The sequence below is a fragment of the Triticum urartu genome, chromosome 2A (genome assembly GCF_056163025.1).
Source record: "Triticum urartu cultivar PI428250 chromosome 2A, HENAU_Tu73, whole genome shotgun sequence".
NCBI classification, from domain to species: Eukaryota; Viridiplantae; Streptophyta; class Magnoliopsida; order Poales; family Poaceae; genus Triticum; species Triticum urartu.
In genome coordinates this window covers 502,471,953-502,498,876 of record NC_141874.1, presented here as the reverse complement: position 1 = coordinate 502,498,876, position 26,924 = coordinate 502,471,953, and the positions used below count along the sequence as shown (strand labels likewise).

Genomic DNA, 26,924 nt, shown 5'->3' with positions numbered 1-26,924 from the left:
AAAGTGTACCCCGTGATGTGCTACAAAGGCTGACACTAGGCCCAGTCAGCAATGGCTGACTGGTGGGGCCACAGACTGAGTCAGCAGTCAACTATTGACTAGTTGATTGGTCAACCGGGGTCAACTTCGACCCCCCTGTCATTGACAGACACTTAACACATTTATTAATTAATCCTACAGAGTTTAATTAGAGGAAGGTGGGACCCTACTGTCAGTGGGGGTTTAGTTACTAAACTACCTGGCTAAATTACCCCGGGCCCACTATCGGTGAGACAAGGCTGGGTTTGAACTTCGGCGCGCGCCGGCGACCACAGAGCGCCAGAGGTGCTCAACACTCGCCGTTCGGCGGACAAACCACACACAGTTGATCGTGTTCGAACGTAGGCGTTGAGCCTCGCGTCCAAGGGTGTTTACCACTTAGAGCATGGGGATCACTCTTATCTTTGTATGCATTATTCTAATACTCCCTCTGTCCCAAAAATAAGTGACTTAACTTTGTACTAAAGTTAGTACAAAGTCGAGTCACTTATTTTGCGACAGAGGGAGTAGTAATTTGTTGAGCATTGTATATGCATGATGTTTACCTTCAAATAGGAGTACCTAGTCATCATCTCTACTGTGTTGGTTGCTTTATGTTTGCAATATAATCTCGAAAGATTCCCGAGATACTTCATTATCACTTTATGATATGCTGAGCTTAATGAAATGATGTTACATGTTATTAAAATTATAATTTCCTATGTGATCGAAGGTTTGTTCTATTCTAGCATTCACACTTCATAAATTGTTTATTTTATCATTTACCTACCCAAGGACGCGCAAGAATTAAGCTTGGGGATGAGGATATGTCTCCACATATCTATAATTTTTGAAATATTAATGCTATATTCACATCAATTATATATGGTTTGGGTGCACTTTTATATTATTTTAGGGGCTAACTTATTAATCTAGTTCACAGTGTCAGTTCCTATTTTTTGCATGTTTTTGTTTCACAGAAAATCCATATCTATGAAGGTCCAAACACGATGAAAATTTACGGAGATTGTCTATGGAAAACATGTGATTTTTTGGAGAAAGAATCAACGCAATATTGTGCCTGAGGGCCCCACAAGCGAGACCGACGTGCCTACCCCCCAAGGCACGCAGGGTGGGTTGTGGGCAGCCCTTAGGTCGGTTGGAGCACTTCTTTCGTCGTAAGAAGGCTAATTTCTGGAGGAAAATCTCGTGGGAATTTCAGCCCAATCAGAATTATAGTTCTCCGGCTATGAAACAAACGGTGAAAGGCCATAAAACACAGGTGAAAACAGAGGGGAGAGAGAGATAAAGATAGGGAGAGGGAGAGGGAGAGAGAGATCCAGGGGCTGTTTGGATTGCAACCCTCGGCAGCCAAACCAAAATATTGGTCATTGACCAATCCTGGCTTCCCATTTGGATGGGAACCAATATTTTGGTGCGCCCAGCCCACTCCATCTTTCCTAGTTCAACTCGACGCCAAAAAATTGGCAAGTCTGGGGCGGCCAAATGCTGCGCTAATAAATTGGCTAGCCAACGATTGGCAGGGCTCACATAGGTGAGAACCGAACAACCTCCCAATCTCGGAGGGGCTCTCGCCCCTCTGGGCACCATGGAGGCCAAGGACCAGAGGAGAGGACCTCTCCCCATCAAGGGGTGAGGCCATGGAGGAGCAAGCCGGAGGGGAGGCTCTCTCCCATTGGCGCTGGAGTGCCGCCAGGGGAACCATCGCCCATGGTGACCGTCTTCATCAATGTCGTTGTCTTCATGACCTTCCTCATCTCTTTTCAGTGGTCCACTCTTTCGCAACCCACTGTAATCCCCTACTTGAACATGGTGTTGTTGTGCTATGAATTATTATCCAATGACTTGGGTCATCGCTATTGTGTTTGAGTAGATCTTTGTAGTTCTATGAGTAATTGGTGAATTGATATGACTGATTACATTGCTTAGCGTTGTGTTGTTGTCCTTTGGTGCCCATCATATGAGTGCGCGTGTGGGTCACACCATAGTGTTAGTTGTATGTTGATAGGACTATGCATGCATGTGGCTGCGGGAGTGCCTAAAACCTAGCCCGACCATGGAAACTGATACATACGAGACTGAGGGGGGCTAATTTATCTTGATGTTATGGTTGGATTTTACCTTAATGAACTTTGGTATTTGCGGATGCTTGCTAATAGTTCCAATCATAAGTGCATAGAGTTCCAAGCAAGGGACGACATGCTAGCAGAGGCCTCTCCCACATAAGAACTTGCTAACTATTCCCTCTGTCCCGTAATATAAGAGCGCAATCCCATAATATAAGAGTGCAGTGTCAAAAATGCTCTTATATTATGGGACGGAGGGAGTAGTAAATTGCCTATGCACAACTCTACACACCCTACCACCATTATTGCACACTCTTTATTTGTATTATATTGTAATATATTCTATCTTTATTTAGGAAGCACCTACCTTTATGTTTATGATCTTGCAAGGCTATCCCTTTATACCCGCTTTGTAGTTTTATTTCTCGTTTCTAGGTAAAAGCAAACACTTGGTGTACGTAGGGTCGTATCAATGGCAGATAGGACTTGAGAGAATATTGATCTTACCTTTAGCTCCTTGTGGGTTCGGCACTCCATTCTTACCACTTCCATATTTGGAAAGTGCTACAATAATTCCTTGCACTTGGGGATTATCGGGGGCGTGAAGAGGTATTGCATAAAAGTATGAGTAAGACAAAAGATATTGCAAACACGGTGACATGGTGATGTTTTCCCAAGGTTCAGGTAGTTAGTGCTATCCTACTACTCATTGGTGTAGGTTCGGACACAAAGTCCTAAGACCACAAAGGTCTCGACAATATGGCCTAGTAAGAGCTCACTAAGCACTTGCTCACCTATGCCACCAGGGTAAAGGCCAAAGATTCACACGAGGTTGATTTTAATGAAGAAGGCGATCAACAAGCCTTGTACAAATCTTGATTCCTTCACATATTAAAGGCTCTAAAGTGATTCCTAACCATCCAGGGGACACACACCCTACAAAAGTAACAAGCAACGTAAAATTACTTGGATGAGGTCCTCAAAAGATCTTCAGTCAACTCTCTCAAGAACTTATAGGATTTCCTCTCTCACCATGATAGGCTTGAAGCAAATAGAGACAAAGAACAAATAAGAGTTTTAGAAAGGGAGGAGTTTGGTCTTCAATCTCTCAAGATTCTGCTCTTAAAGCTCTCTCAGAGGCTCTAAAAAGCTCACATCCACTCAAGGGGTGTAGAGGTCCATTTACAGAGGAATAAAAAATCTAACTGTTACCTAGATGTCCCAAAGTTTTCCCTTTGTACTACCAGAATCATATAAAATTTGGACGACATGGGGGAAACTAACATTGCTGAAAGTATGTTGCACCCGTAGGTATCAGGATATAAGTCAAGTGTCTCGAGGATCCAAATATCCGAAGCTAACTGAAACAAAAATGTTGAAGGTACATGACATAAAGGAAACTCATTTCCGCCAGAAAGGGAGCATGCTTAGAATCTAAGAACTGGAGATAATGATTCTCAAAGGTACTCTGGTCAACATAGCAAGTGTCATAATGGAATCGGTGCAGAAACAAATAAGTTACCTGATAGAACTTTGCTCATAAGCACAGGACATGTACTAAGACGTCGGGCTCAAGCTAATTGAGAGGTGCTCGAAAGTGTCGGAAAGAGTTAGGCTCAATGGTACCAGAGCTAGTAGAGAAGGTCTTAGCTAAAACAAAGTTTAGCGGTACTGTAGAAAATCTCGATGGTTCCAAAGCAATCTTAGATAAGTAGGCCCGCGTAGTAGAAAGACTTATTCAATATAGGCTTGGTAGTATCGGGTAGGAAATACTTAAAAGCACCATGGAAACAGAAAACTTGAGGAATTGAGTGAAAGTTGTGGAAAACATGAGATTAGATTTAGTATCTTGAGATAAAGTTCATCCCTACTTAATTTGCATGTGCCCATATTGATAGTACATTGTCCTTGAAGTCAATGAGAATTCTGGATCCACTGAAGTCCTATAAAAGTATATACTATGATCTTCCTCTTCTTGCCAGTGAGGTGTTCGATGAATTGTCCCCAAGGTAAATTGTTTTCCCTTCTCTCACTTTATCACCATTACACACTGAATTTGCTCATAGGAATTTGCCGTGTGTGTAGATGAAGAGGCTATGGGAAGATTTCTTCGATGACACTTGTTGAGAGGAATAAGAAGAAAATGAGGATTTTGAGATGGAATTGTTCATGATCATTTGATAGGAGAAGGGGAGGAGACCGCGGTGTGGTTATCAGTTTGGCCGTATTCTCGTCCATCATGATAGGCTAGATGGACATGCAAAACTTGTCAATAATTACGTTGTGCCGAACCCGGTGTATATGTAGAAACTCTTTAGGCATCAATGCACACGATCCCTTTGTGTGCATTGCGCAAGCTGTGGAGCGGCATGATCCTTGGTTCGAGTTGAGCGAAAGTTCATCGATGAAGTAAACCTTCGTAGTTTGAGAGCTTGCATATGAAATTGTAACTACCCACATTCGTTAGTACATTCACGTTGGGAAAGATGACATCCTTGAGGTGTGAATAGATACGCACAAATAGGAATGAAATATTTAAACCCACTGATGAAGATAATGTGAGGTTTATGGCTATAGGTGAAGCGGGCGGTTGGCCATGGATGATGTTATCCATTAATTGTATGCATTGAACATGGAAGAACAATCCTACATCATATATCATGGACAATACATACAACCGTGTGATGATCTAACCATCATTGTCGAAGCAGTTGGATCAGAGGATCTGTGGATTTGGCATTTGCACTTTGAAATGCCTGACTGTCACAATGCCCTCATTGTCCCGCGGACATCTCTTACATTTAAAAGGCTTGCTACTGGTCAAGCTTCACATTGCAACTATGTTGTCAGCTACCACGAATACAACATAGACCACTAGCTTGAAGATAGCATCTATTCTTTATGGGGCATATTTGTGAAGACAATTCAACATCCGAAAGGCAAGGGTTCTTCCAACAGTTGTAGCCTGTGATATTGAACAAGGCCGGCAAAAAAATATTAGGTAGGTGAATTAAGCTCTTTCTAGCTGCCATGCTAAGGGACTTACTAGATGCATGCCATGCCATCTATTCTTAGAGAGCTTCTGGTGCCTTTCTCACCGGTGCTGTGTCTTCTTATGTACGTGTGCCCGAACCGAATGTGCAAAGTGCATAGGTTGTACTTACTCTGCAAAAGCTCCAATGGAGGAGATGAGAAGAGTGCTGGAAAGGCCATTACCGGCTCCCTCAAACTCGTCAGGATAACATTATCAGATTATTACGATAGCAACTTAATTTCTCGTCATCCCGTTGCATATGTGTGCAGTATGCTTCTATAAATACCTAAGCAATCCTCTTAACTCCTCAATCAAGCCAACACAGAGTAGCTTGTTATTGATCGTGCCATCTCTACTGTGAGTGTGATCGAGCTAGTGATCAAACGCGAGAAGATGGCGTTGCACTGGAGCGGCGGCCTCGCGGTCGCCGTCGTGGCGGCGCTGGCCGTGTCCGCGCTCTTCCCGGCGGGCGCTGCGGGTCACCCGCCGCTCCCAGGCCCGTTGGTCCCGCAGTTCTACGAGCACACGTGCCCGCAGATGCAGGCGTTGGTGGGCGCCATCGTGGCCAAGGAGCACGCCAAGGACCCCCGCATGGCGGCGTCCCTGCTCCGGCTGCACTTCCACGACTGCTTCGTGCAGGGCTGCGACGCGTCGGTGCTGCTCGACGCCGACGGCAGCGGCAGGTTCACCACCGAGAAGCGGTCCAACCCGAACCGCGACTCGCTGAGGGGCTACGAGGTCATCGACGAGATCAAGGCCGCCCTCGAGCACGCCTGCCCACACACCGTCTCCTGCGCCGACATCGCCGCCGTCGCCGCCAGGGACTCCACCGTGCTGGTATGCAGCAATCCATCCAACACACTAATAGCAACACAATGTGAGCATTGTTTTCTTTCTCAAAAACGAATGTTGATTTGCCTTGATGAACTTTACCCGGTGGCCGGTGGAGCAGACGGGCGGGCCGGGCTGGGAGGTGCCACTGGGGAGGAGGGACTCGCTGACCGCCAGCTTGAGCGGCTCCAACAACCTCATCCCTGCTCCCAACGACACCCTCCCCACCATCACCGCCAAGTTCCGCAACCAGGGTCTCGACGTCGTCGACCTCGTCGCGCTCTCAGGTATACACGCATGTCGCAGGTGTTTGATTTGATTGCCATTCCGCATGGCCGCATGCAAGTAACATGTGGTGTATGCAAATGCAATGAACAATCCAGGAGCACACACCATTGGCGACTCGCGCTGCGTGAGCTTCCGGCAGCGGCTCTACAGCCAGAACAACGACGGGCGCCCGGACCCGACGCTGAACCCGGCCTACGCGGCCAAGCTCCGCGGGCGGTGCCCCCGGTCCGGCGGCGACCAGATCCTGTTCGCCCTCGACCCCGCCACCCAGTTCCGGTTCGACAACCAATACTACAAGAACATCCTCGCCATGAACGGCCTGCTCAGCTCCGACGAGGTCCTGCTCACGCAGAGCCACGAGACCATGGAGCTCGTCAAGAGCTACGCCGCCAGCAACGAGCTCTTCTTCGACCACTTCGCCAAGTCCATGGTCAAGATGGGCAACATCTCGCCGCTCACCGGGCACAACGGCGAGATCAGGAAGAACTGCAGGAGGGTCAACCACTTCTAAACAGACCGAGGGACTGTTCGAAGCCGGTGATTTCGTCGTGCTTCAAGCTCCTTGATTTGCAATGTTTCTTTCAAGTACTGTATGTGTGTGATTATTGCATTTCCTTATTCGTGTTGCACCGTAAAATGGTTGCGATCGTGTTTGTTCCTCTTCTTGCACTGCTTGTTGATATTCATCTGTGCGACGTGCTGAACTTGTACCAAGAAATGATCCAATAAAGTGCTTATGAGTTGTCCACATTCTACAACATATACCCCATCTGTTTTAAGATATACTCCCTCCTTTTCTAATTATATGACAGCGAAGTGTGTAGTGAAAACGCTGATTCGATGAAAATCTGAAAACTTGGGACCCAATCCGTTGGATCTTTAACACAAGGCGCAGATGAGATGTGGGTTTGCTAACCAGCCACTTACGGCTATTTTTTATATAATCCCCTGTCTTACCCATGGGGTAGGAAATAATACTACCCACAATTTCGCCTTATCCATTGTCACCTCCCCGGCCATGGCGCTGCTTCCGTCCCCCACTGCGACGGCCGATGACGGGGCCTCCCCTACCGCGACGGCCTACGGCGGAGACGAGCCGTTCCCCACCGGGATGACAGACGACGGAGCAGTCCCCTACCGTGATGACCTTCAGAATATTTTTGTCTGAATATTCATCAAAATGGCCATGGTGGAATTTTGTTTCGCAGTGCAAGAATCTTGTTTCTCACGGCATGTTGTTTGCTCCAGTTTACTGCATAGAAGTGATGTTAAAATCATTGCCTGAATATTTGTACTGAAGCTGACTTGTTGGATGCATTTTAGATGACCTTGTATCTCTGAATAGCTGTGCAGGAATGTTGTTTCTCATGGCAAACTGTTCCTTTTTACTAGCTACAATTAGACGGGGTAATAAGCCACAAGGGGTTAATTGGTTAATTCTGATTCCTGTTGGTTGTAGCAGATGGCTTAGTCAACTCTGAATTTAGCAAGACTGAGGATGTTAACCACCAGTACATACATGGCTTGTCGCTTCTAGCCGTCTGAATGTTATCTCATGAATTCAGTTTTCTCTGAATACCACCAGTACATATTTTGGCATCACTGGAAGTACAAATATACAGAGATAACATCAGCGCATGAAATTCAATACACCAGTACTCTGAATCCTTTTGTGTTATCCATGGCACTGAAATGACAGAAAAGATTTCTTAAGATTTATTGTACAACAACATTCATTCAAATATTTTTTGTAGATCCACACTGATTCACGTGCAGCAAAAGAACTAATTCCTCCGTTCCTAAATATAAGTGTTTTTTAGAGATTTTAATATAGACTACATACGAATGTATATAGACATATTTTTTGGACTGTAGATTTACTCATTTTGCTCTGTATGTAGTTCATATTGAAATTTCTAAAAAGACTTATATTTAAAAATAGAGGGAGTAGGATTTATCTATACATCTACATTCATTTAGTTAAAGCAAAACATTAGCAATTTCTATGTCAAACACCAACAAAACATCGATGAACTTTTTTTTTAGTTTTTTATAAAAATCGATGAGTTTTTTAAAAAAAATTGTGCACCTTTTAAAATTCGTTATTTTTTAATTTGAAATCATTTTTTCAAAATCCATGAACATTTTAAAATTCATGAATTGTTTTGATTTTTTTTCTTCTTTCCATAGTTTTTCCAAAAGTCAATAGTCCACTGATCAATTGGGGAGCTCCTGTTTGGCGCCTTAAGCGCCCGAACAGGCAGCTGTCGCCCGCGCGCGCCACCACATGGGCCGGCCCAGGAGACCTGCAGAAAAGAAAAGGCAAACCGCGAGGAAAAAAAAGCACACGCTTAAATAGGGACTAGCAAAAAAGCCCGTGCGTTGCAACGGGAGAAAGAAAATACCACACGGCCCTAACACAATAACCATGACTCAAGACCCCAATAGGTCCGTCCTTATTTATTTCAACATGTCATCTTACCAGTCTTGCCATTTATCCTTCTTCCCACTCTCGCCGATGGACATGCATGGTTATAGATGGTTTCTTTTGTCTCAAATTTGTTTTTGTTAAGGTGTTCATTTTCAATTTGAATCAGCATCAGTACAAAAAAAGACAGATCATCCACTACTGATTAATGTTCCATCCTAAACAACATTTAAAAAATTAATGACATGTGAAACAACATCATGTTCAGATTCAACATATATTTACAGCATAACATGTTAAAATTGGAGTTAGGGTTTAAAAGACATGAATATTTTTACAGCATTTGAATTTGTCCCTAAACAGCATTTAAAAATGGTTAACGGATAAAACTAACTCATATTCATATTGTACACATTTTTCTAATCAATTTTCATATATAACATTCTAAAATTGGAGTTACGATTTAAAAGATACGAATATTTGAAAAAAAAACATTTGAATCTATGAAAAAGGTTATTATCTAGACGGACTGTTTTCTGAATAAATCACAGGGGGTTTTCTGAATAAGTCAAAGAGTTTTCTGTTCCCACTTAAAATAGGACTGCTGGTTAATTAACCGAAACCTTAGGGGGTTTTATGCTAAATATGAAACGTTTTTCTACTCTCACTTAAGTTGGGACCACGGGTTGATTTCACGAAAGTGCAGCGACTTTTTTGCAAAATGTAGGCGACGGACAACCAAAAGTGATCGCTGCTTTATTATTAGGGGTAGATTAGAACACTAAACGTGAGTGTAGATGCCCACCAGCGTTAACCACAAGGACATCCTTAGTTCGCTGATTACTAATGGAAACTGATCGTATTTAAGCATTCATTAAGTACAAAACCTAAACATATACTAGTATTATATACTCACTATAATTATATTTGAATAAAGAAAACATAAATTTGAAAAGGCATTCACAATAAACATGAATGGAAAAAATAACAATTTTCAAAAAGGTTTGTACCAAATTGAAAAACAATTCACAAAAATGAAAATTTTCATGAATTTTAAAAAGAGTTCATCGAATTTGTAAAAAGTTCATCAATTTTAAAAAAAATCAGAATTTCGAAACACTTCATAGAATTTAAAAAAAAGTTCATCGAATGTGGAAAAAAGTTCATTGAATTTGAAGAAAAGTTCATCGATTCTGAAAAAGTTCATTGATTTTATTAAAAACTCATCAATTTTGAAAAAAGGTCATCAATAGTGAAAGAAAGAAAGAACATCAATTCTGAAAAAAAGTTCACTGATTTTGGAAAATAAATCATGAATTTGAAAAGTAGTTCATAGATCTTGAAAAAAAGTTCATCGAATTTTAAAAAACATTCATTGAATTTGAAAAATATTCATCAATTTCGAAAAAAATCATCAATTTCGAAAAAACGTTCATCAATCTTGAAGAAATGTTCATTGGTTTTGAAAAACAAATCATGAATTTGAATAAAAAGTTCACACATTTAGTAAAATAAAATTAATGAGAGAGAAAAACTGAACAAAACAGTTCCCAGGAAAAAAATAAAGTTCCGCGAACTGTAGAGGATAAATAGAAAAAACAATGTTAGTCTCCACAATCAATCAAAATGGCCTAGTGGTTACTACGCGTTGCTCTGCATAAAACGGTGTCTAGTTCGATTCCTGCAATCACATCTTTTTTTGAATTTTAACAAGAAAGGAAGAAATAGTTAGACGGGTCAGCCCAGTCGCGGGAGGGGGTGTTTGCTGCAGGCGCAAAATTGGCATGTAACGGGCGCCTGCACTTCTCGCGTTTTTTCCCTTTCCGAGAGGCACGGCCGTGCCTCTCACGAAAGCAGAACCATGCTTCTCGCGGAAGCAAAACCGTGACTCTCGTGAAAGAAAAAAAACAGAAAACGCGTTTTTTTTCGTTTCCGAGAGGCACGGCCGTGACTCTCGTGAAAGCACACCCGCGCCTCTCACGGAAGCAATACCGTGACTCTCGCGGAAAAAAAACGCGTTTTTTTTCATTTTTGAGAGGCACGACCATGACTCTCACGAAAGCAAAACCGTGCCTCTCGCGGAAGCAAAATTGTGACTCTCATGAAAAGAAAAAAAGCATTTTTTTACGCAAAATAATTATTTTTAAAAATTGGTTGAAAAGCTAAGGAAGATCGGTGAAAAATCAAAACGTAAAAAAAACCCCGTTTAAAAAGCCAAAAACATGTGCGAATTTTTTTTAAAAAGAAACGTCCAAAGCGTGACACGTGGCAAGTGATTGAGAGCGCGCCAAATGACGCTGATCGTTGCGAGGCTTCCAAAGAAGCGCTTGTTAACTAGTTGCTCCCGATCGGGTAAGATCGAGTTTCAAACGAAGAGACATCTATAATGGGCCGGCCAACGAAGGGGCGTGGGTGGGCGCTGTTTCCTTTACGGGCATAGAACGCATGGAATAGGAACTCCCCACCGTCAGCTCATTTATCCCTACAGAAAGAAAAAACCTTCAACTCATTTGTGTCAAACTTAAAGAAAACAATCTACCGTCCGTGTTTTTTTTCAAGAATACGTAAATTTTGTACCATGTTTTTATAGAACGGAGCAAATAGTTTACAAGAGTCATAATAACGACGCAAACATCATCATAGAAGCACTTACACCACACCAAATAAGGTCACCGAACGTTAGAGCAATTTCAATCGGGCGACCAACACAAACACGCATCATGTTTTTATAGAACGGAGCTAATAGTTTACAAGAATCGTAATAACGACGCGAACATCATCATAGAAGCACCCACACCATACCGAACTAGGTCACCGAACGTTAGAGCAACTCCAACCGGGCGACCAACACAAACACGCGCTTTTTTGCTTTTCGTTTGTTTGGGTCAGCCGCGCGGACATCTGTGTCTCTTTTTTTATTTGGATCGGCGTGTGCACCCAACACTGGCTTGATCCATATTTTCTGGACGTGTACTTTTTAAATTAAAAAGAGTAATCATGTTCAAATTTTTCCGTAATCCAGGCCACCCCTCTTCGCGTTCGCCACATTAGGTGGCCGACCATCCGGGTCCTAACTTGGACCCCGTGGACCGTCTGCAATCGTCTAGTCATCCAATGTGTGCCTCTTCGACGTGTCACTAATGCGATTTTTAAAATGTGTGGGTATTTGCAGCTTTGGCAGCCGCTTTGCCGCTCCCGGACCGGGACACCATCAATTCCATCATTGCAGATCTTCGCGCAATGGCTCTCCACTTGACGTCGCCACTCCCTCTGCCGTCACCGAAGCCAGATTAGCCATCTGAGGCTCCTCATGCCGCATTTGTCTTTTTCTCTTTAGAGCTTATTAAGCTGTCCCCTCAGCTAAACCCTTTTGCACTTGATGTGTGTTCATGTATGTGGACTTGTGTGTGTTATGAACCTGGTTGGACCATATGATTGTGATGGCTTGCCTTATTTATAAAGCATGATAAAAACATTTTTCCGTAATGGATCACCCTGGATCGCCCCGTTGGATTGCTTTTACTCTCTCACAAAACGATCAAATTCACCCGCGATTACACCATAGGGACCGGCGAATCGCACGGGCGGTCCCGAACAGGAACCAAACATATCCACCTTTATTTTTGGAACCAGGAACCAAACATATCCACCTCGAACAACGGGGAAGCGCCGTGGCGACTGGTCCGAGCTCTAGCCCTCCACCGTCGCCTATGGCCAATCGGGGAGCACCACGACCACCACCCCTCCCCGTTAACTCCCCTGCAGACAGTTTCTCTGATCCATATCCCCTTCTCCCTCTACTCCAGTCTCCTGACCTCATCCTTCCCCTGCTCACACCTTGCAGCTTCCGGAAAGAGAGCGCCGTCTGTCCCTTGCGGTTCCGGTAAAGCTAAGGCTAAATTTCATGTTTTGATCCTTTTCTGAAACCTATTCAAGATTTGACCCTAGTTTGAATTTATTTTTTTGAAATCTGACCCTTTTGCTGCCGTCAGGGACCATTGACGGTAGGGTTGCATGCCCTACCGCCAAAAACCTCATAAGTATTGAACACAGTGCGTGCTCGTGTCTACCGCCAAGCACGTTGACGGTAGGGTTGTGCAGGCTATCACCAGTCCGGTTGACGGTAACGATGTTTCCTACTGTCAAAGCCCCTAGCGGTAGGATGTTAGACTCTACCATCATGGACTCTGGCGGTAGCAAAATGGTCAGATCTCGAAAAAAATTTAAACTAGGGTCAAATCTCAAATAGGTTTCAGAAAATGGTCAAAACACGAAAATTTGCCTAAAGCTGATGGCTTCAACCCACACCTTCGCGTGCCCCTGTCTCTTTTTTTTTCTCTTTTCTTATCTCGCATGTGGATTCAGTTTGCATTCTGGATCTGGACAGGATCGAGGAAACAACGCCCGTCCTCTGCTGACAGTCCGCTAGCCCGCTGGCGCCGCTCCGCCATTCTTCTGAAATGGTGAGCCCATGTTCCATCTGATTCTTTCAGTTTGATCTTTCGTCGGGCCTTGCTCCATCCTCGCCGGAGCCGTGACACCCGCTGCCGCTGGAACTCGTCGCCGGCGCTGCTGCGGCTATCGCTCTGCTCAGCGCCATGCATGCACGACGCGAGCGCGGGACCAAAGTACTGTGAGCAGAGGCCGAGCAGTGATCACTTCCTGAGTCTCTGACCAGGTCGTCAGTCGTCACGCAATCCAGAATAGCATTGGCCACGAGCTAGTAAACCTAATTTAGTCTGAAAATAAACTACTGTAGCAATTAGCATACTACTCCTACCTGCCAGGGGTATGAGTTTATTCCTCCTTAAGCTTTTCTCTGTAGCTTCTCGTAATTAAGTCGGTAAATTATTTAGTTTATTAACTGTATCGCTTTTTTTTAAGAACTGAGGCACTTGCCCGGCCTTTGAATGAGGCTCTTATAAAAGTTCAGTATTGTCTAAACTAGTACTCCCTCCGGAAAGACATATAAGAACGTTTAGATCACTACTTTAGTGATCTATAAACGTTTTTATATTCTTTTACAGAGGAAGTAATTTACATTGATCTGCGAGATCATAATTCCACAATCATAGATGATCTACTTATGGTCCTCATTAATACATCGGCTAGATCAAAGAGGGATGTCGTTTACCGAACCGCGAAGCATCAAACTGAGGGATTCGTCTCGGAGACACCTAGTTCCCTGTTCGTGTCAGTGTTCATAGCATACGAGATAAGTTCTAGCTCGCCAAGATAATAGTTACCAAAGGATATGTATGGTGATGCTTTATTTTAGCTCCCCAAATTCAATAGATTTGGTTGCGGTGAATAAGTTTTTGCAAAATGCCGTTTTAAATTATTAAGCTGTTGGTAATTTGCAAGTATCAATTCCTTTATTCGCTCTTGATCTTACATTACCTTACCCTCTACAGCTCTACTCATTTGATTGCAAAATGGTTTACTTCTTGCCTCTTTTCTTCCAAATGTGTAGAGATGTCTCGGAGTAGCTGTTCAGTCAGGCCACTGTGTCGATGTGCCTGGTCATCCGCAGACACTCTGCGGCGCACTTTGGTGCCACAACTTCCACTGGATGCCCAAGTACACCATCTACCTTCATGATCGTCAATTTGGCATGGAGGACTATGTGGCCGAGGTGCTGATCCGTGCAAGAGAAGCGGACAACGACAACGGCCCCTACTGTTTCCTGGGTCACGGCACAAACAAGGAGCTGGCCATCCAACAAGCTGCTCATGTTGCCATGGCACGTCTTCGCCATGACCTTCCTGAAATGGCAGAAGGGCCATTAAAGTTTATGCCGGCCCTTTCTTCCAGTGGCGAGGTTTTCTACCCCAACAACTTCAACCCGAAGGACAGTCCCTCTACCGTGGCCATGGTCCAGGCGATGCACTCTAAGGATCGGGAATATCATGCATACCTGTACGAGTTATGTGAGGCTCGTCGCGCCATCAAAGCTGTCAAGACCTTGGCGTCTCTGTATGGCCTTCACTCCCCGGACGTGGGGCATGAGGACCTCCTCAATGGTGCTGGAGTTGCCTCAACTTCCAGATTTCGCATTCCTTCCATTGACAGAGAAGTGCCAGATGTCGCGCGCCTAGCTGGCCAGCATCGGGGTGTCCCTGTTCAACAATGCCACCATGGATGCCATACAATTCCAGATCACTGGGGGCCATCCCATGGCTACTAGCGGAGTATGCTCTACTAAGTAGTACTCGTAGATGCGGACTCACAGATATATCTTAGCTTGTGAGCTGCGAACCTATATGAGTATGAAGTAATCCGGGGTACTGTACTGAGTTTGCTTAAGTAGATAGGGCTGGTGCTAGTGGGTTTTCGTCCCGTAGTCTGGCTTCCAGAATGCGGCTGGACAGTGGGTTTCCCCCTAGTGCTTCGAACTCGTTTACCATTTTTCACTTTTTATTATACTTTTTCTACTGGACATATCTTGTCTCTGTTGTAATGGAAAAATGGGGTAACCCATTCGAAAAATAAAGTGTGGGGTATGAGAATCTGTATAAATATGATATGAATAGGCTGGTGATCTGAACCTATGTGAATCTCTATTTTTAGAGTGGAGTTGATGTTTGTAGGTCATCAATTTTGATATCGTCCCCCTCCTCACCCCGCTGGTTTGGAATAATCTAAACTTTCTTTGGAAACCATGTTCTACATTAACTCAATTAATACTTATCAAAAACATGTCATGCATTAACTCAGTATATATAAATAAAATCTATAAAAACCTCAACCCAATCAACACTTTCTTTCTTTGCCTTCCACTACCCAAATCAAATCAAATCTTATCAACTAAATCAAAACTAAACTTTTCTTGCCTTCCTTACCCATACTAAACAAATCATATATTATCAAAATCTATAATATAGTTATCTTATCAAAATCTATAACATGGTTGATATAAGGTATATTTGGATGAGCAGTGCTAGGCACACGACAGATTTGTGCACGATTCACACACGACAAGTACCTATACCATTGGATTGCCTCATTTCTTTGATCTGTGTGGCTTTTAATCACGCCGTGCACAAATCGTCCATCCACAGATAGTGTGTGCTGCAGTTTCGTATTGATTGCATGAACCAAGAATACGGCAGCAGAACTACTCGGCAGCTCCTGCCTGATCGTCAGCCTTGCGCCGGAGACGGAGAATCACGAGGATCTCTCCCTCTTCAAGCTGAGGGCGTGGTGCATTGATCCGGATGAGGTGTCGGTCAGCCGCCTGCTTTGGGTTCAAGAACCAGAGCCGGTGGCTACGGATCCAGCGGAGCGACGTCCTTCCTTCCGCCAGCTGTTGGAGTATCCCATACTGATCCACATTGGGAGGTTGAGAGATGTCTCGCCGCCGGACATGTGGCGACGGAGCTCGAACGCGGACAGCGATAGTGGTCAGAGTGGATTGCTAGATAGCTCTCTTGGTTCGTTCACGGGAGGGGATTGGACGATGCAGCCTAGGTCGAGAGGTGTTCATGATCGCCGTGGCTTGGATCGGAGCGGCGCCGGACCGGCGGCGGGCGGAGATGGCCGCTCGTACAGGCAGGTGCTCGAGGGGCGGGTGGGCCCGTCTGATTGGAGACTGCCTTCGATGACGTCACAGGGCCAGGTGGCCCCGTGGCACCGGGTGCCCAATCGTGTGGTGGCGAGTGACCCAGGCCGGACCCCCAACGGTCCGCAGAGGATGTTGGTGGTGCCGGGGGAGTTGGTGGTGCATGCCGCAGAGAAGACGCTAGCCGGTGAGTTTGAATTGGTCAAAAGTGGTGAGTTGGGCATATCGGATGACAGAGACAACGCGCAGGCCGATGGAAGTGGAGAGGCACAGCTCGGGCAGGCAGATAGGACAACGGCCTCGGATCCCATTGTTTGTCCGGTTGTTGGCCCTATTCCCGCTGCTACCGATGCTGGCATTCTGATTCAGGTGGACCAGCATAGACCGAAGGAGACAGCCAGTCCTACATCGGTCATCGCGGCCTCAGATGTTGTTGTCCTATCGATGGGACGCGCGGGGGGTCAGATGGAGGGGGTTTGGGATCTTCTGCTCCCCTCCTCGGCCTTGCTGCTGATGGATGAGGGTGTTTTGGAGGGTGGGGCTCCCCAGGAGCCGGCGCACCAGATCCTTTCGCCCCTGGGCCCAGAGGTGGGGGATTCGGCTGCCACCCACGCATATGGATGGGCACCGATCTCTGAGCTGGGTGGGGCCCCTGTGCTTGGCCCGGTTTCATTGGACACGGCTCCCCGGGTTGATCCGGAGATCCCATGCACGGATGTGACTACGTATGTGGGAGAGCCATGCACCGATGCGCCTCAGGTTATGGTGGTGGCACAGCCTGTGCAGTTGGATGAGTAGCAGGCGAATGTTACGGCAAAGGAATTAGTGGCACTAGGTAATATCAAGTCATTATGCGCCGGTCTGCTCAAAAAGTTGGCTCCGCCATTACTCAAGGAGATTTAGGGTGCCCGTGGTGTACAGACGGGCTAGGACCTTTCACACCAAGGCGTACGACCAGATCGGTGGTGAGCTTGGTGGGTGGCGGCAGGAAGACCAAAGCGACGGTGGCCGAGACGGTGCTCTTGAGGGCTTTGGGGGTTGCTTGTGATGAGCTGGCAGTTTCGAATGACACGCTTGGTCTACTTCGATCTGTGTTCGACTCGCCACTGCAAGAGCAACAGTTGAAAGCCATTGCGGCGATCTTCGGGAAGACCGTGCCTACCAACCTGTCGGCACAGATGGAGTCCGCAGCTATGGCGGCCACGTAGGCAGGGCCATGCCACAGTACTGATGATAATCCCCAAGTGGAGGGAATCATCGTAGCAATTTCCACAGGTGAAAGTGATAAGTATGGAGTGTCGAACCCACAAGGAGTTAAAGGTAAGATCAATATTCTCTCAAGCCCTATCTGCCACTGATACGACTCTACGTACACCGAACTTTGCTTCCAACTAGAAACGAGAAATAAAACTATGTTGTGGGTATGAAGAGGATAACTTTGTATGATATCGGAGAGCTAAAATATAATAGTAGGTGCTGTTATCATAAAGTTAGAATATATTACTAAATATTATAAATAGCGAGTGTGGAATAATGGTGGATCGGTGTGCGGAATTGTCCTAGGCAATTGTTAACAAAACCGGTAATCACTATTGAAGTTTCATATGAGGGAGAGGCATAAACTAACATACTTTCTCTACTTGGATCATATGCACTTATGATTGGAACTCTAGCAAGCATCCGCAACTACTAAAGATCATTAAGGTAAAACCCAACCATAGTATTAAAGCATCAAGTCCTCTTTATTCACATACGCAACAACCCCCTTACTCGGGTTTGTGTTTCAGTCATTCACCAACCCACTATAAGCGAATCATGAACGTATTGCAACACCCTACAACGGGAATCCCTCACGCTTGCGCGACACAGAGGGCACCATAGGACAGCACCAAAGTAAAACATACAACTCATACCAATCTAGATCATCAATCAATCCAAAGACAAAAGATATCTACTCAAAACATCATAGGATGGCAACACATCATTGGATCATAATATGTGGCATAAAGCACCATGTTCAAGTAGGGATTACAACGGGGTGTGGGAGAGTGGACCGCGTAAAGGAGATGAGGATGGTGATGATGTTGGTGATGTTGATGAAGACGATCACCGTGGCGATTCCCCTCTCGATGGCACTTCGATGCCACCAAGAGAGAGGAGGAGAGGTTCTCCCCCTTGTGCTTCCTCCTCCATGTCCTCCCCCCTAGATGGGGAGAGGTTCCCCCTCTGGTCCTTGGCCTTCATGGTGATGATGGCCCCTCCGGGGATCCTCCTCCATGCCCTCCGGTGATGATGATGATGGTGTTGTTGATGAAGACGATCACCGCGGCGATGATTCCCCTCTCGATGGCACTCCCGTGCCACCAAGAGAGAGGAGGAGAGGTTCTCCCCCTTGTGCTTCCTCCTCCATGGCCTCCCCCTGGATGGGGAGAGGTTCTCCCTCTGGTCCTTGGCCTTCATGGTGATGATGGCACCTCCGGGATCCTCCTCCATGCCCTCAGGTGATGATAGCCCCCTCCGGCAGGGTGCCAGAGAGGGCCTAGATTGGTTTTTGGTGCTACGGAGGCTTCTGGCGGCGGAACTCCCGATCCAGATTAATTTTCCAAGGTTTCTGTATTTATAAGAATTTTTGGCGTCGGTCTCACGTCAAGGAGGTGCCTGGGGTGTCCACGAGGCAGGTCCACACGCCTGGGGGTGGGGGGCGCCCCCACCCTCGTGGACGCCCCGGAACTCTCCTGGCCCAACTCTTTTACTCCGAGGTCTTCTTTTGGTCCATAAAAAATCGTCAAAAATTGGCACGTCAATTGGACTCCGCTTGATATTCCTTTTCTGTAAAACTCAAAAACAAGAAAAAACAGAAACTGGCACCGGGCACCAGGTTAATAGGTTAGTCCCAAAAATCGTATAAGATAACATATAAATGCATATAAAACATTCAAGATTGATAATATAATAGCATGAATACTTCATAAATTATAGACACGTTGGAGACGTATCAGGATCCCCAAGCTTAATTCCTGCTCGTCCTCGAGTAGGTAAATGATAAAAGAAATAATTTATGGAGTGTGAATGCTAGCAAGTGCATAAGTTTCATCAATGATAGTTTCAATCACTTTTTATAGCATCATTATATATCATAACAGTAGCTCATCTTCATAAAACTTTTCATGATCAAGTAACAAACTATTCACATGTTAAAGTATAGATCATAAACTTTCTTGAAACTAATAAACTATATTCTCAGTCATCAAACAATTGCAATTCATCTTATTTTCAGGAAGGGTCTATGTCAGAGTTTTGATTTAGCAAACTCCACATACTCAACTATCATTTAGTCTTTCACAATTGCTAACACTCACGTGATATTTATGGGTTCAAAGTTTTAATCGGACACAGAGAAAGATAGGGGCTTATATATTCGCCTCCCAACCTTTTACCTCAAGAGTAATGTCAACAATAATAGTTCATGAAACTTACATCCAATTGGATATATATATATATATATATATCAGAATCTTTCCAACACAATGTGCTTGCCAAAGGATAAAATGTAAAAAGGAAAGGCATGACTCCTGCATAAGGGTATAAGATAAAAGTAAAAGATAGGCCCTTCGCAGAGGGAAGCTGAGGTTGTCATGCGCTTTTATGGTTGGATGCACAAAATCTTAATGCAAAAAAACGTCACTTTATATTGCCACTTGTGATATGGACCTTTATTATGCAGTCCGTCGCTTTTATTCTTCCGCATCACAAGATCGTATAAAGCTTATTTTATCCACATTAATACATCATACATATTTAGAGGGCAATTTTTTATTGCATGCACCGATGACAACTTACTTGAAGGATCTTACTCAATCCATAGGTAGGTATGGTGGACTCTCATGGCAAAACTGGTTTAAGGAACGTTTGGAAGCACAAGTAGTATCTCTACCTGGTGCAAATAATTTGGCTAGCATGAGGGGGAAAAGCAAGCTCAACATGTTGGATGATCCAAGACAATATACTTTATTTCGGATATAAGAAAACATAACCCATTACGTTGTCTTCCTTGTCCGACATCAACCTTTTAGCATTGTCATATTTTAATGAGTGCTCACAAGTACAAAAGATGTCCAAGATAGTATATTTATATGTGAAATCTCTCTTCCTTCAATATTCTTTCATGAATTGTTCAAGTGACCAATTCTATGTTTGCTTACTTTCAATAAGTTTACTACCTATACTTATTCTATGTGAAGTCATTACTCCCCATGGTATAAGCATATGAAACATATATAAATTCAGATTTATGATATTCAATTATTCAACCATTTACTCATAGGATATGCGTGAAGCACGTGAGTAAATGACAAACTACTCCAAAAGATAATAGTGAAGGACACTGAGTAGTCAAATAATTAACTAGCCATGGGAGGATTCTTTTTCATTTAATATTTCAGATCCAATGATTTTATTCAAACAGCAAGTAAAATTGAAAATACGCTCCAAGCAAAACACATATCATGTGACGAATAAAAATATAGCTCCGAGTAAGGTATACCGATAGTTTTGAAGACGAAAGAGGGGATACCTTCCGGGGCATCCCCAAGCTTAGGCGCTTGAGTCTTCACTGAATATTACCTTGGGGTGCCTTGGGCATCCCCAAGCTTAGGGTCTTTCCACTCCTTATTCTCCTCATATCGATATCTCACCCAAAGCATGAAAACTTCAATCACACAAAACTTAACGAAACTTTGTGAGATAGGTTAGTATGATAAAGAGTAAACCATTCGCCTTGGTACTGTCAAATAAAAAGATCATAATTTTTCTCACACAATGCCTACTGTACCATATCATTTCTATAATTTATATTGAGTAATATAAGACATAGAAACTAAAAAACAAGCAAACTATGCAATGAAAACAGAATCTGTCAGAAACAGAACAGTCTGTAATGATCTGAACACTAACCATACTTCTGCTACTCAAAAAATTATGAAATAAATTGGTGGATGTGAGGAATTTGTCTATTAATCTTCTGCAAAAAGAATCGCATCAAAGCACTCTTCTGTAAAAAATGGCTGCTAATCTCGTGAGCGCAAAGTTTCTGTTTTTACAGCAAGATCACATTAACTTTCACCCAAGTCTTCCCAAAGGTCTTACTTGGCACTTTATTGAAACAAAAGCTATAAAACATGATTACTACAGTAGCTTAATCATGTAAACACACAAAAACAGTAAGGGTAAATATTGGGTTGTCTCCCAACAAGCGCTTTTCTTTAATGCCTTTTAGCTAGGCATGATGATTTCAATGATGCTCACATGAAAGATAAGACTTGAACATAAAGAGAGCATCATGAAGAATATGACTAGCACATTTAAAACTAACCCACTTCCTACGCCTAGGGATTTTTTGAGAACACAATTTATGGGAACAAGAATCAACTAGCATAGGAAGGCAAAACAAGTATAACTTCAAAACCTTAAGCACATAGAGAGGAAAACTTGATATTATTGCACTCCTACAAGAATGTATTCCTCCCTCATAATAATTTTCAGTAGCATCATGAATGAGTTCAACAATATTACCATCACATAAAGCATTCTTTTCATGATCTACGAGCATAGAAATTTTACTACTCTCCACATAAGCAAAATTCTCCTCATTCGGAATGGCGGGATCACTAGTTTCTAAAGTTGACACTCTTCCAAACCCGCTTTAGATGATAGTATTATTCATACTCCAAAAGATATAACTGAAGTTCATGGAGCATTCTACAATTAATATAAACTAACCAATGTCCAAGCTCAAAATGTATGAGTGAAGCACACGAAGCATTCTATAAAACCATACTCAAAGGATTTAAGTGAAGCACAAAGAGCAATGCTATAAGATCATACTTAAAAGATATAAGTGAAGCACATGAAGCATTCTATAAATCAATGAAGGGCTATCTCATACTAGCATGGTTCATAAAGTAAGAACAAAAAACACAAAGGACACAAATCATGTGAACGAAACAAAAACCGAGGTATACCGATAATTGTTGAAGAAGAAAGATGGGATGTCAACCGGGGCATCCCCAAGCTTACGATGGTTTTGCGTACCTCCCGGCATTCGAGACTAGAGGCGGGATCTTAGTGGGCTGGGATTCCTCATGTGTCCAGCTATCTAATTTCGCCCTCGATTCCTTCTCTCTGTCTGGATATGTTGCACCGAGGGAGGGGAGCCTGTGGTGGCTCTCGGTGGTGTATGGACCACAAGAGGATGACCAAAAAACTCAGTTTCTCCAGGAGCTGCCGGAGAGGAGAGGACGCTCTGCCTGGGGCCGTGGCTGGTGATTGGCGACTTTAATATGATCTTACATGCGGTGGACAAGAACAACACGCTCCTTGATCGCAGGATGATGGGGAGGTTCAAGAGATTTTTTGACGGTAACGCGCTCAAGGAGTTGTTTTTTCATGGTCAAAAATTCACGTGGAGCAACGAGAGGGAGGTGCCTGCCCTCACTAAGATTGATAGGGCTTTTGTTTCAGTTGACTGGGAGCTTGATCATCCGGATAGCTTACTACAAGCTCTCTCGACTGCTTCATCTGCCCATTGTACCTCGTTGGAGGAGCGCATGGAAACGAAGAGAAGATTTCAGTTTGAGTTGTTCTGGACAAAGCTTGAGGGGTTTTTGGAAGTGGTTCAAGAGGCCTGGACCTGTGATCCTTTGATTGTGGAGCCGTTTCATCGTCTGGACGTTCTCTTGAGAAACACGGCAAGAGCTCTGACATCATGGGGCCAAAGGAAAGTGGGAAATATCAAACTCCAGATTGGGGTAGCTAAGTTGATCATCCTTAGACTGGATTGTGCTCGAGACTCGCGTCTTCTTACCCCAGAGGAGAGGTGGCTGCGCAGTATGCTCAAGCAGTTGGTGTTGGGTCTAGCTTCTCTGGAAAGGATGATTGCTAGACAGAGGTCCTGGATATGTTGGCTCGCGGAAGGGGATGCCAACTCTAAACTGTTCCATCTGGTGGCCAATGGTAGGAAGACTAAAAACTTCATTCCGGCCATTGTAGTGGAGGGCCAGGTCATCACGGATCAAAGAGGGAAAGAGGAGGCATTCCTCCAGGCATACAGAGATCTGCTTGGGGTGGGTGCTGCTAGAGATCACACTTTGGATCTGGAGGCGCTCAACATACAGCAAGTGGACCTCGCGGAGTTAGATCTTCCTTTCACGGAGGAGGAGGTCTGGGCTGTCATCAAGGACATGCCTTCTGATCGTGCCCCTGGGCTGGATGGGCTCATAGGAGTGTTCTTCCAAAAAGCTTGGAGCATCATCAAAGGAGATGTGATGGCAGCGCTGCACAAACTGGTCCACAATAATGGTCATGGATTCGGCAGACTAAATCAGGCCTTAATCACTCTTATTCCCAAGAATCCGGAAGCTTGCCTAGTCAATGATTTCAGACCGATCAGCTTAGTCCATAGCTTTCAAAGCTGGCATCCAAGTTGATGGCACACAGGGTCTGCCCGCGGATGGGTGAGCTCATGAACCTTAACCAATCTGCTTTCATTCGCGGTAGGAATCTCCATGACAACTTTCTGCTTGTGAGGCAAATGGCTAGAAGATTGCACCAAAGAAAAGTAAAGAGTGAAGGAAATATGCCCTAGAGGCAATAATAAAGTTGTTATTTATATTTCCTTATATCATGACAAATGTTTATTATTCATGCTAGAATTGTATTCACCGGAAACTTAGTACATGTGTGAATACATAGACAAACAAAGTGTCTCTGGTATGCCTCTACTTGACTAGCTCGTTAATCAAATATGGTTAAGTTTCCTAGCCATGGACATGTGTTGTCATTTGATGAACGGGATCACATCATTAGAGAATGATGTGATGGACACGACCCATCCGTTAGCTTAGCACTATGATCGTTTAGTTTATTGCTATTGCTTTCTTCATGACTTATACATGTTCCTATGACTATGAGATTATGCAACTCCCGAATACCAGAGGAACACTTACTGTGCTATCAAACGTCACAACATAATAGGGTGATTATAAAGATGCTCTACGGGTGTCTCCGATGGTGTTTGTTGAGTTGGCATAGATCGAGATTAGGATTTGTCACTCCGATTGTCAGAGAGGTATCTCTGGGCCCTCTCGGTAATGCACATCACTATAAGCCTTGCAAGCAATGTGACTAATGAGTTAGTTGAGGAATTATGCATTACGGAACGAGTAAAGAGACTTGCCGGTAACGAGATTGAACTAGGTATTGAGATACCGACGATCAAATCTCGGGCAAGTAACATACCGATGATGAAGGGAACAACGTATATTATTATGCGGTTTGACCGATAAGATCTTCGTAGGATATGTAGGAACCAATATGAGCATGTAGGTTCCGCTATTGGTTATTGACCGGAGATGAGTCTCGGTCATGTCTACATAGTTCTCGAACCCATAGGGTCCGCACGCTTAACGTTCGATGACGATTGGTATTATGAGTTATGTGATTTGATGTATCGAAGGTTGTTCGGAGTCTCGGATGAGATCACGTACGTGACGAGGAGTCTCGAAATGGTTGACACATAAAGATTGATATCTTGGAAGGCTATGTTCGGACATCGGAAAGGTTTCGAATGATTCGGGTATTGTTCGGAGTACCGGGGAGTTACGGGAATTCACCGGGAGAAGTAATGGGCCTTATTGGGCTTTAGTGGAAGGGCCAAGAGGTGGCGCGCGCCTCCCCTCTGCCCAAACCGAATTGGACAAGGGGTGGGGGCGCGACCCCCTTTTCCTTCTCCCTCTCCCTCTCTTTACTTTTCTCCTACTCCGAATAGGAAAGAGGAGGGGAATCCTACTTGGACTGGGGAGTCCTAGTAGGATTCCCCACACCTGGTGCGCCCCCCTTAGGGCCGGCCACCTCTTCCCTCCCCTCCTTTATATACGTGGCCAGTGGGCACCCCATAGACACACAAGTTGATTGTTTAGCCGTGTGCGGTGCCCCCCTCCACAGATTTCCACCTCGATCATATCGTTGCAGTGCTTAGGTGAAGCCCTACGACGGTAGCTTCATCATCACCGTCACCATGCCGTCGTGCTGACGAAACTCTTCCTTGACCTCAGCTGGATCTAGAGTTTGTGGGACGTCACCGAGCTGAACGTGTGCAGATCACGGAGGTGTCGTACCTTCGGTGCTAGGATCGGTCGGATCGTGAAGACGTACGACTACATCAACCGCATTGTCATAACGCTTCCACTTATGGTCTGCAAGGGTACGTAGACAACACTCTCCCCTCTCGTTGCTATGCATCACCTAGATGGATCTTGCGTGTCCATAGGAAAATTTTGAAATTACTGCGTTCCCCAACAAAGGGAGTCCTCCTCAAGTTGGATATTGCTCGAGCGTTTGATTCACTGTCATGGCCCTTCCTTTTTGATGCAAAGGGTTTCCCGGAGAGATGGCTCGTTTGGCTGGCGACTATGCTCACTACTGGTAGCTCGAGAATTGTGGTGAATGGGTATGACCGACAAGTTCATGCATGCATGCAGACTAAGGCAGGGGGATTCTATCTCACCATTGCTATTTGTTATTGAAATGGAGACCCTCACAGCTATCATAATCAAGGCGCACAAGCTCAAGATTTTGGAGAAGTTGAATGGATGCAAGCCTTTGCAGCGACTCTCGCTCTATGCGGATGACGTGGTGCTATTCATTAGACCATCTCGGACCGATATCACTTTTGTCAAGGAGGTTCTCATGAACTTCGCCAAATCATCGGCGATCCTGATCCGTGGAGAGGAGCGGGACAAGGAGGTGGTCAGGAATGCGCTGCCATGGAAGATTGATCACTTCCCTTGTAAATATCTTTGTCTCCAACTAGGCATCAAACAGCTGACACGCTCTGAGCGGCAACTCACGGTTGATGGAGCACTCACAATCCTCCCAGGATGGCAAAGAGGTCTGGTAACTCGACTGGGGAGGTTGATACTGGTGAATCAAGTGATGAGGGCTCGGCCTACGCACCACTTAATTGTGGCTGAGGCGCCAAAGTGGGCAATCGAGAAAGTGGATCAGGGATGTAGGGCTTTCTTCTGGGCCGGTACGGACGCTGTCAGCGGTGGGAAGTGTGTTGTGTCTTGGCAGAGAGTGTGTCGTCCAAAACAGTTGGGTGGTCTTGGCATTATGGACCTCAGTAAGCATGGCCTTGCCCTTTGGCTTAGATGGGAGTGGCTCCGCAGATTGTATGACTGCCGGCCCTGGCAAGGACTGAATCTAGTTCCTGACAAGAAGGTTCAGTGCGCATTCAATAGCCTGGTGACATGGGAGATCGACGATGGCAAAAGGATTCTCTTCTGGAAGGAAATATGTGTGCTGGCAACATGATTTCTGAGATTGCCCCTAGTCTGGTTGCTAAGGTGAAGACTAGGACGATCAACACTAGGTTGGCCAGCGAGGGGTTAAACCAGCACGATTGGACCAATGACATCCCTGGGACTCTATCAACGGAGGAACTAGCGCAATTTATCCACATTTGGGAGATCCTTATGCAGTTTGATATTACTCCAGGAAGTGGAGACAAGGCCATCTGCGCTTAGCATGATTCGGGTGTCTATACAGCTGCTTCAGCCTATCGGATGTTCTATATTGGAGGAATCATATTTCCACCGGCAGTTGCTATTTGGAAGAACG

General features: G+C 44.7%; 2 protein-coding genes across 2 annotated transcripts; both read left to right on the top strand.

Annotated features, from left to right (window-relative positions):
- The first annotated feature begins 5,433 nt into the window (after positions 1–5,433).
- Positions 5,434–7,006, top strand: LOC125528753 (peroxidase 72). Its single transcript, XM_087544174.1, has 3 exons — positions 5,434–5,976; positions 6,092–6,257; positions 6,354–7,006. Exons 1-3 carry the CDS (start codon positions 5,533–5,535, stop codon positions 6,767–6,769), a joined length of 1,026 nt encoding a protein of 341 aa, XP_087400300.1. The 5' UTR covers positions 5,434–5,532; the 3' UTR covers positions 6,770–7,006.
- Positions 7,007–7,276: 270 nt separating this feature from the next.
- Positions 7,277–14,873, top strand: LOC125528754 (uncharacterized). The gene is made up of 2 exons (XM_087541670.1): positions 7,277–7,420; positions 14,160–14,873. Exons 1-2 carry the CDS (start codon positions 7,277–7,279, stop codon positions 14,871–14,873), a joined length of 858 nt encoding a protein of 285 aa, XP_087397796.1.
- Positions 14,874–26,924: the final 12,051 nt, after the last annotated feature.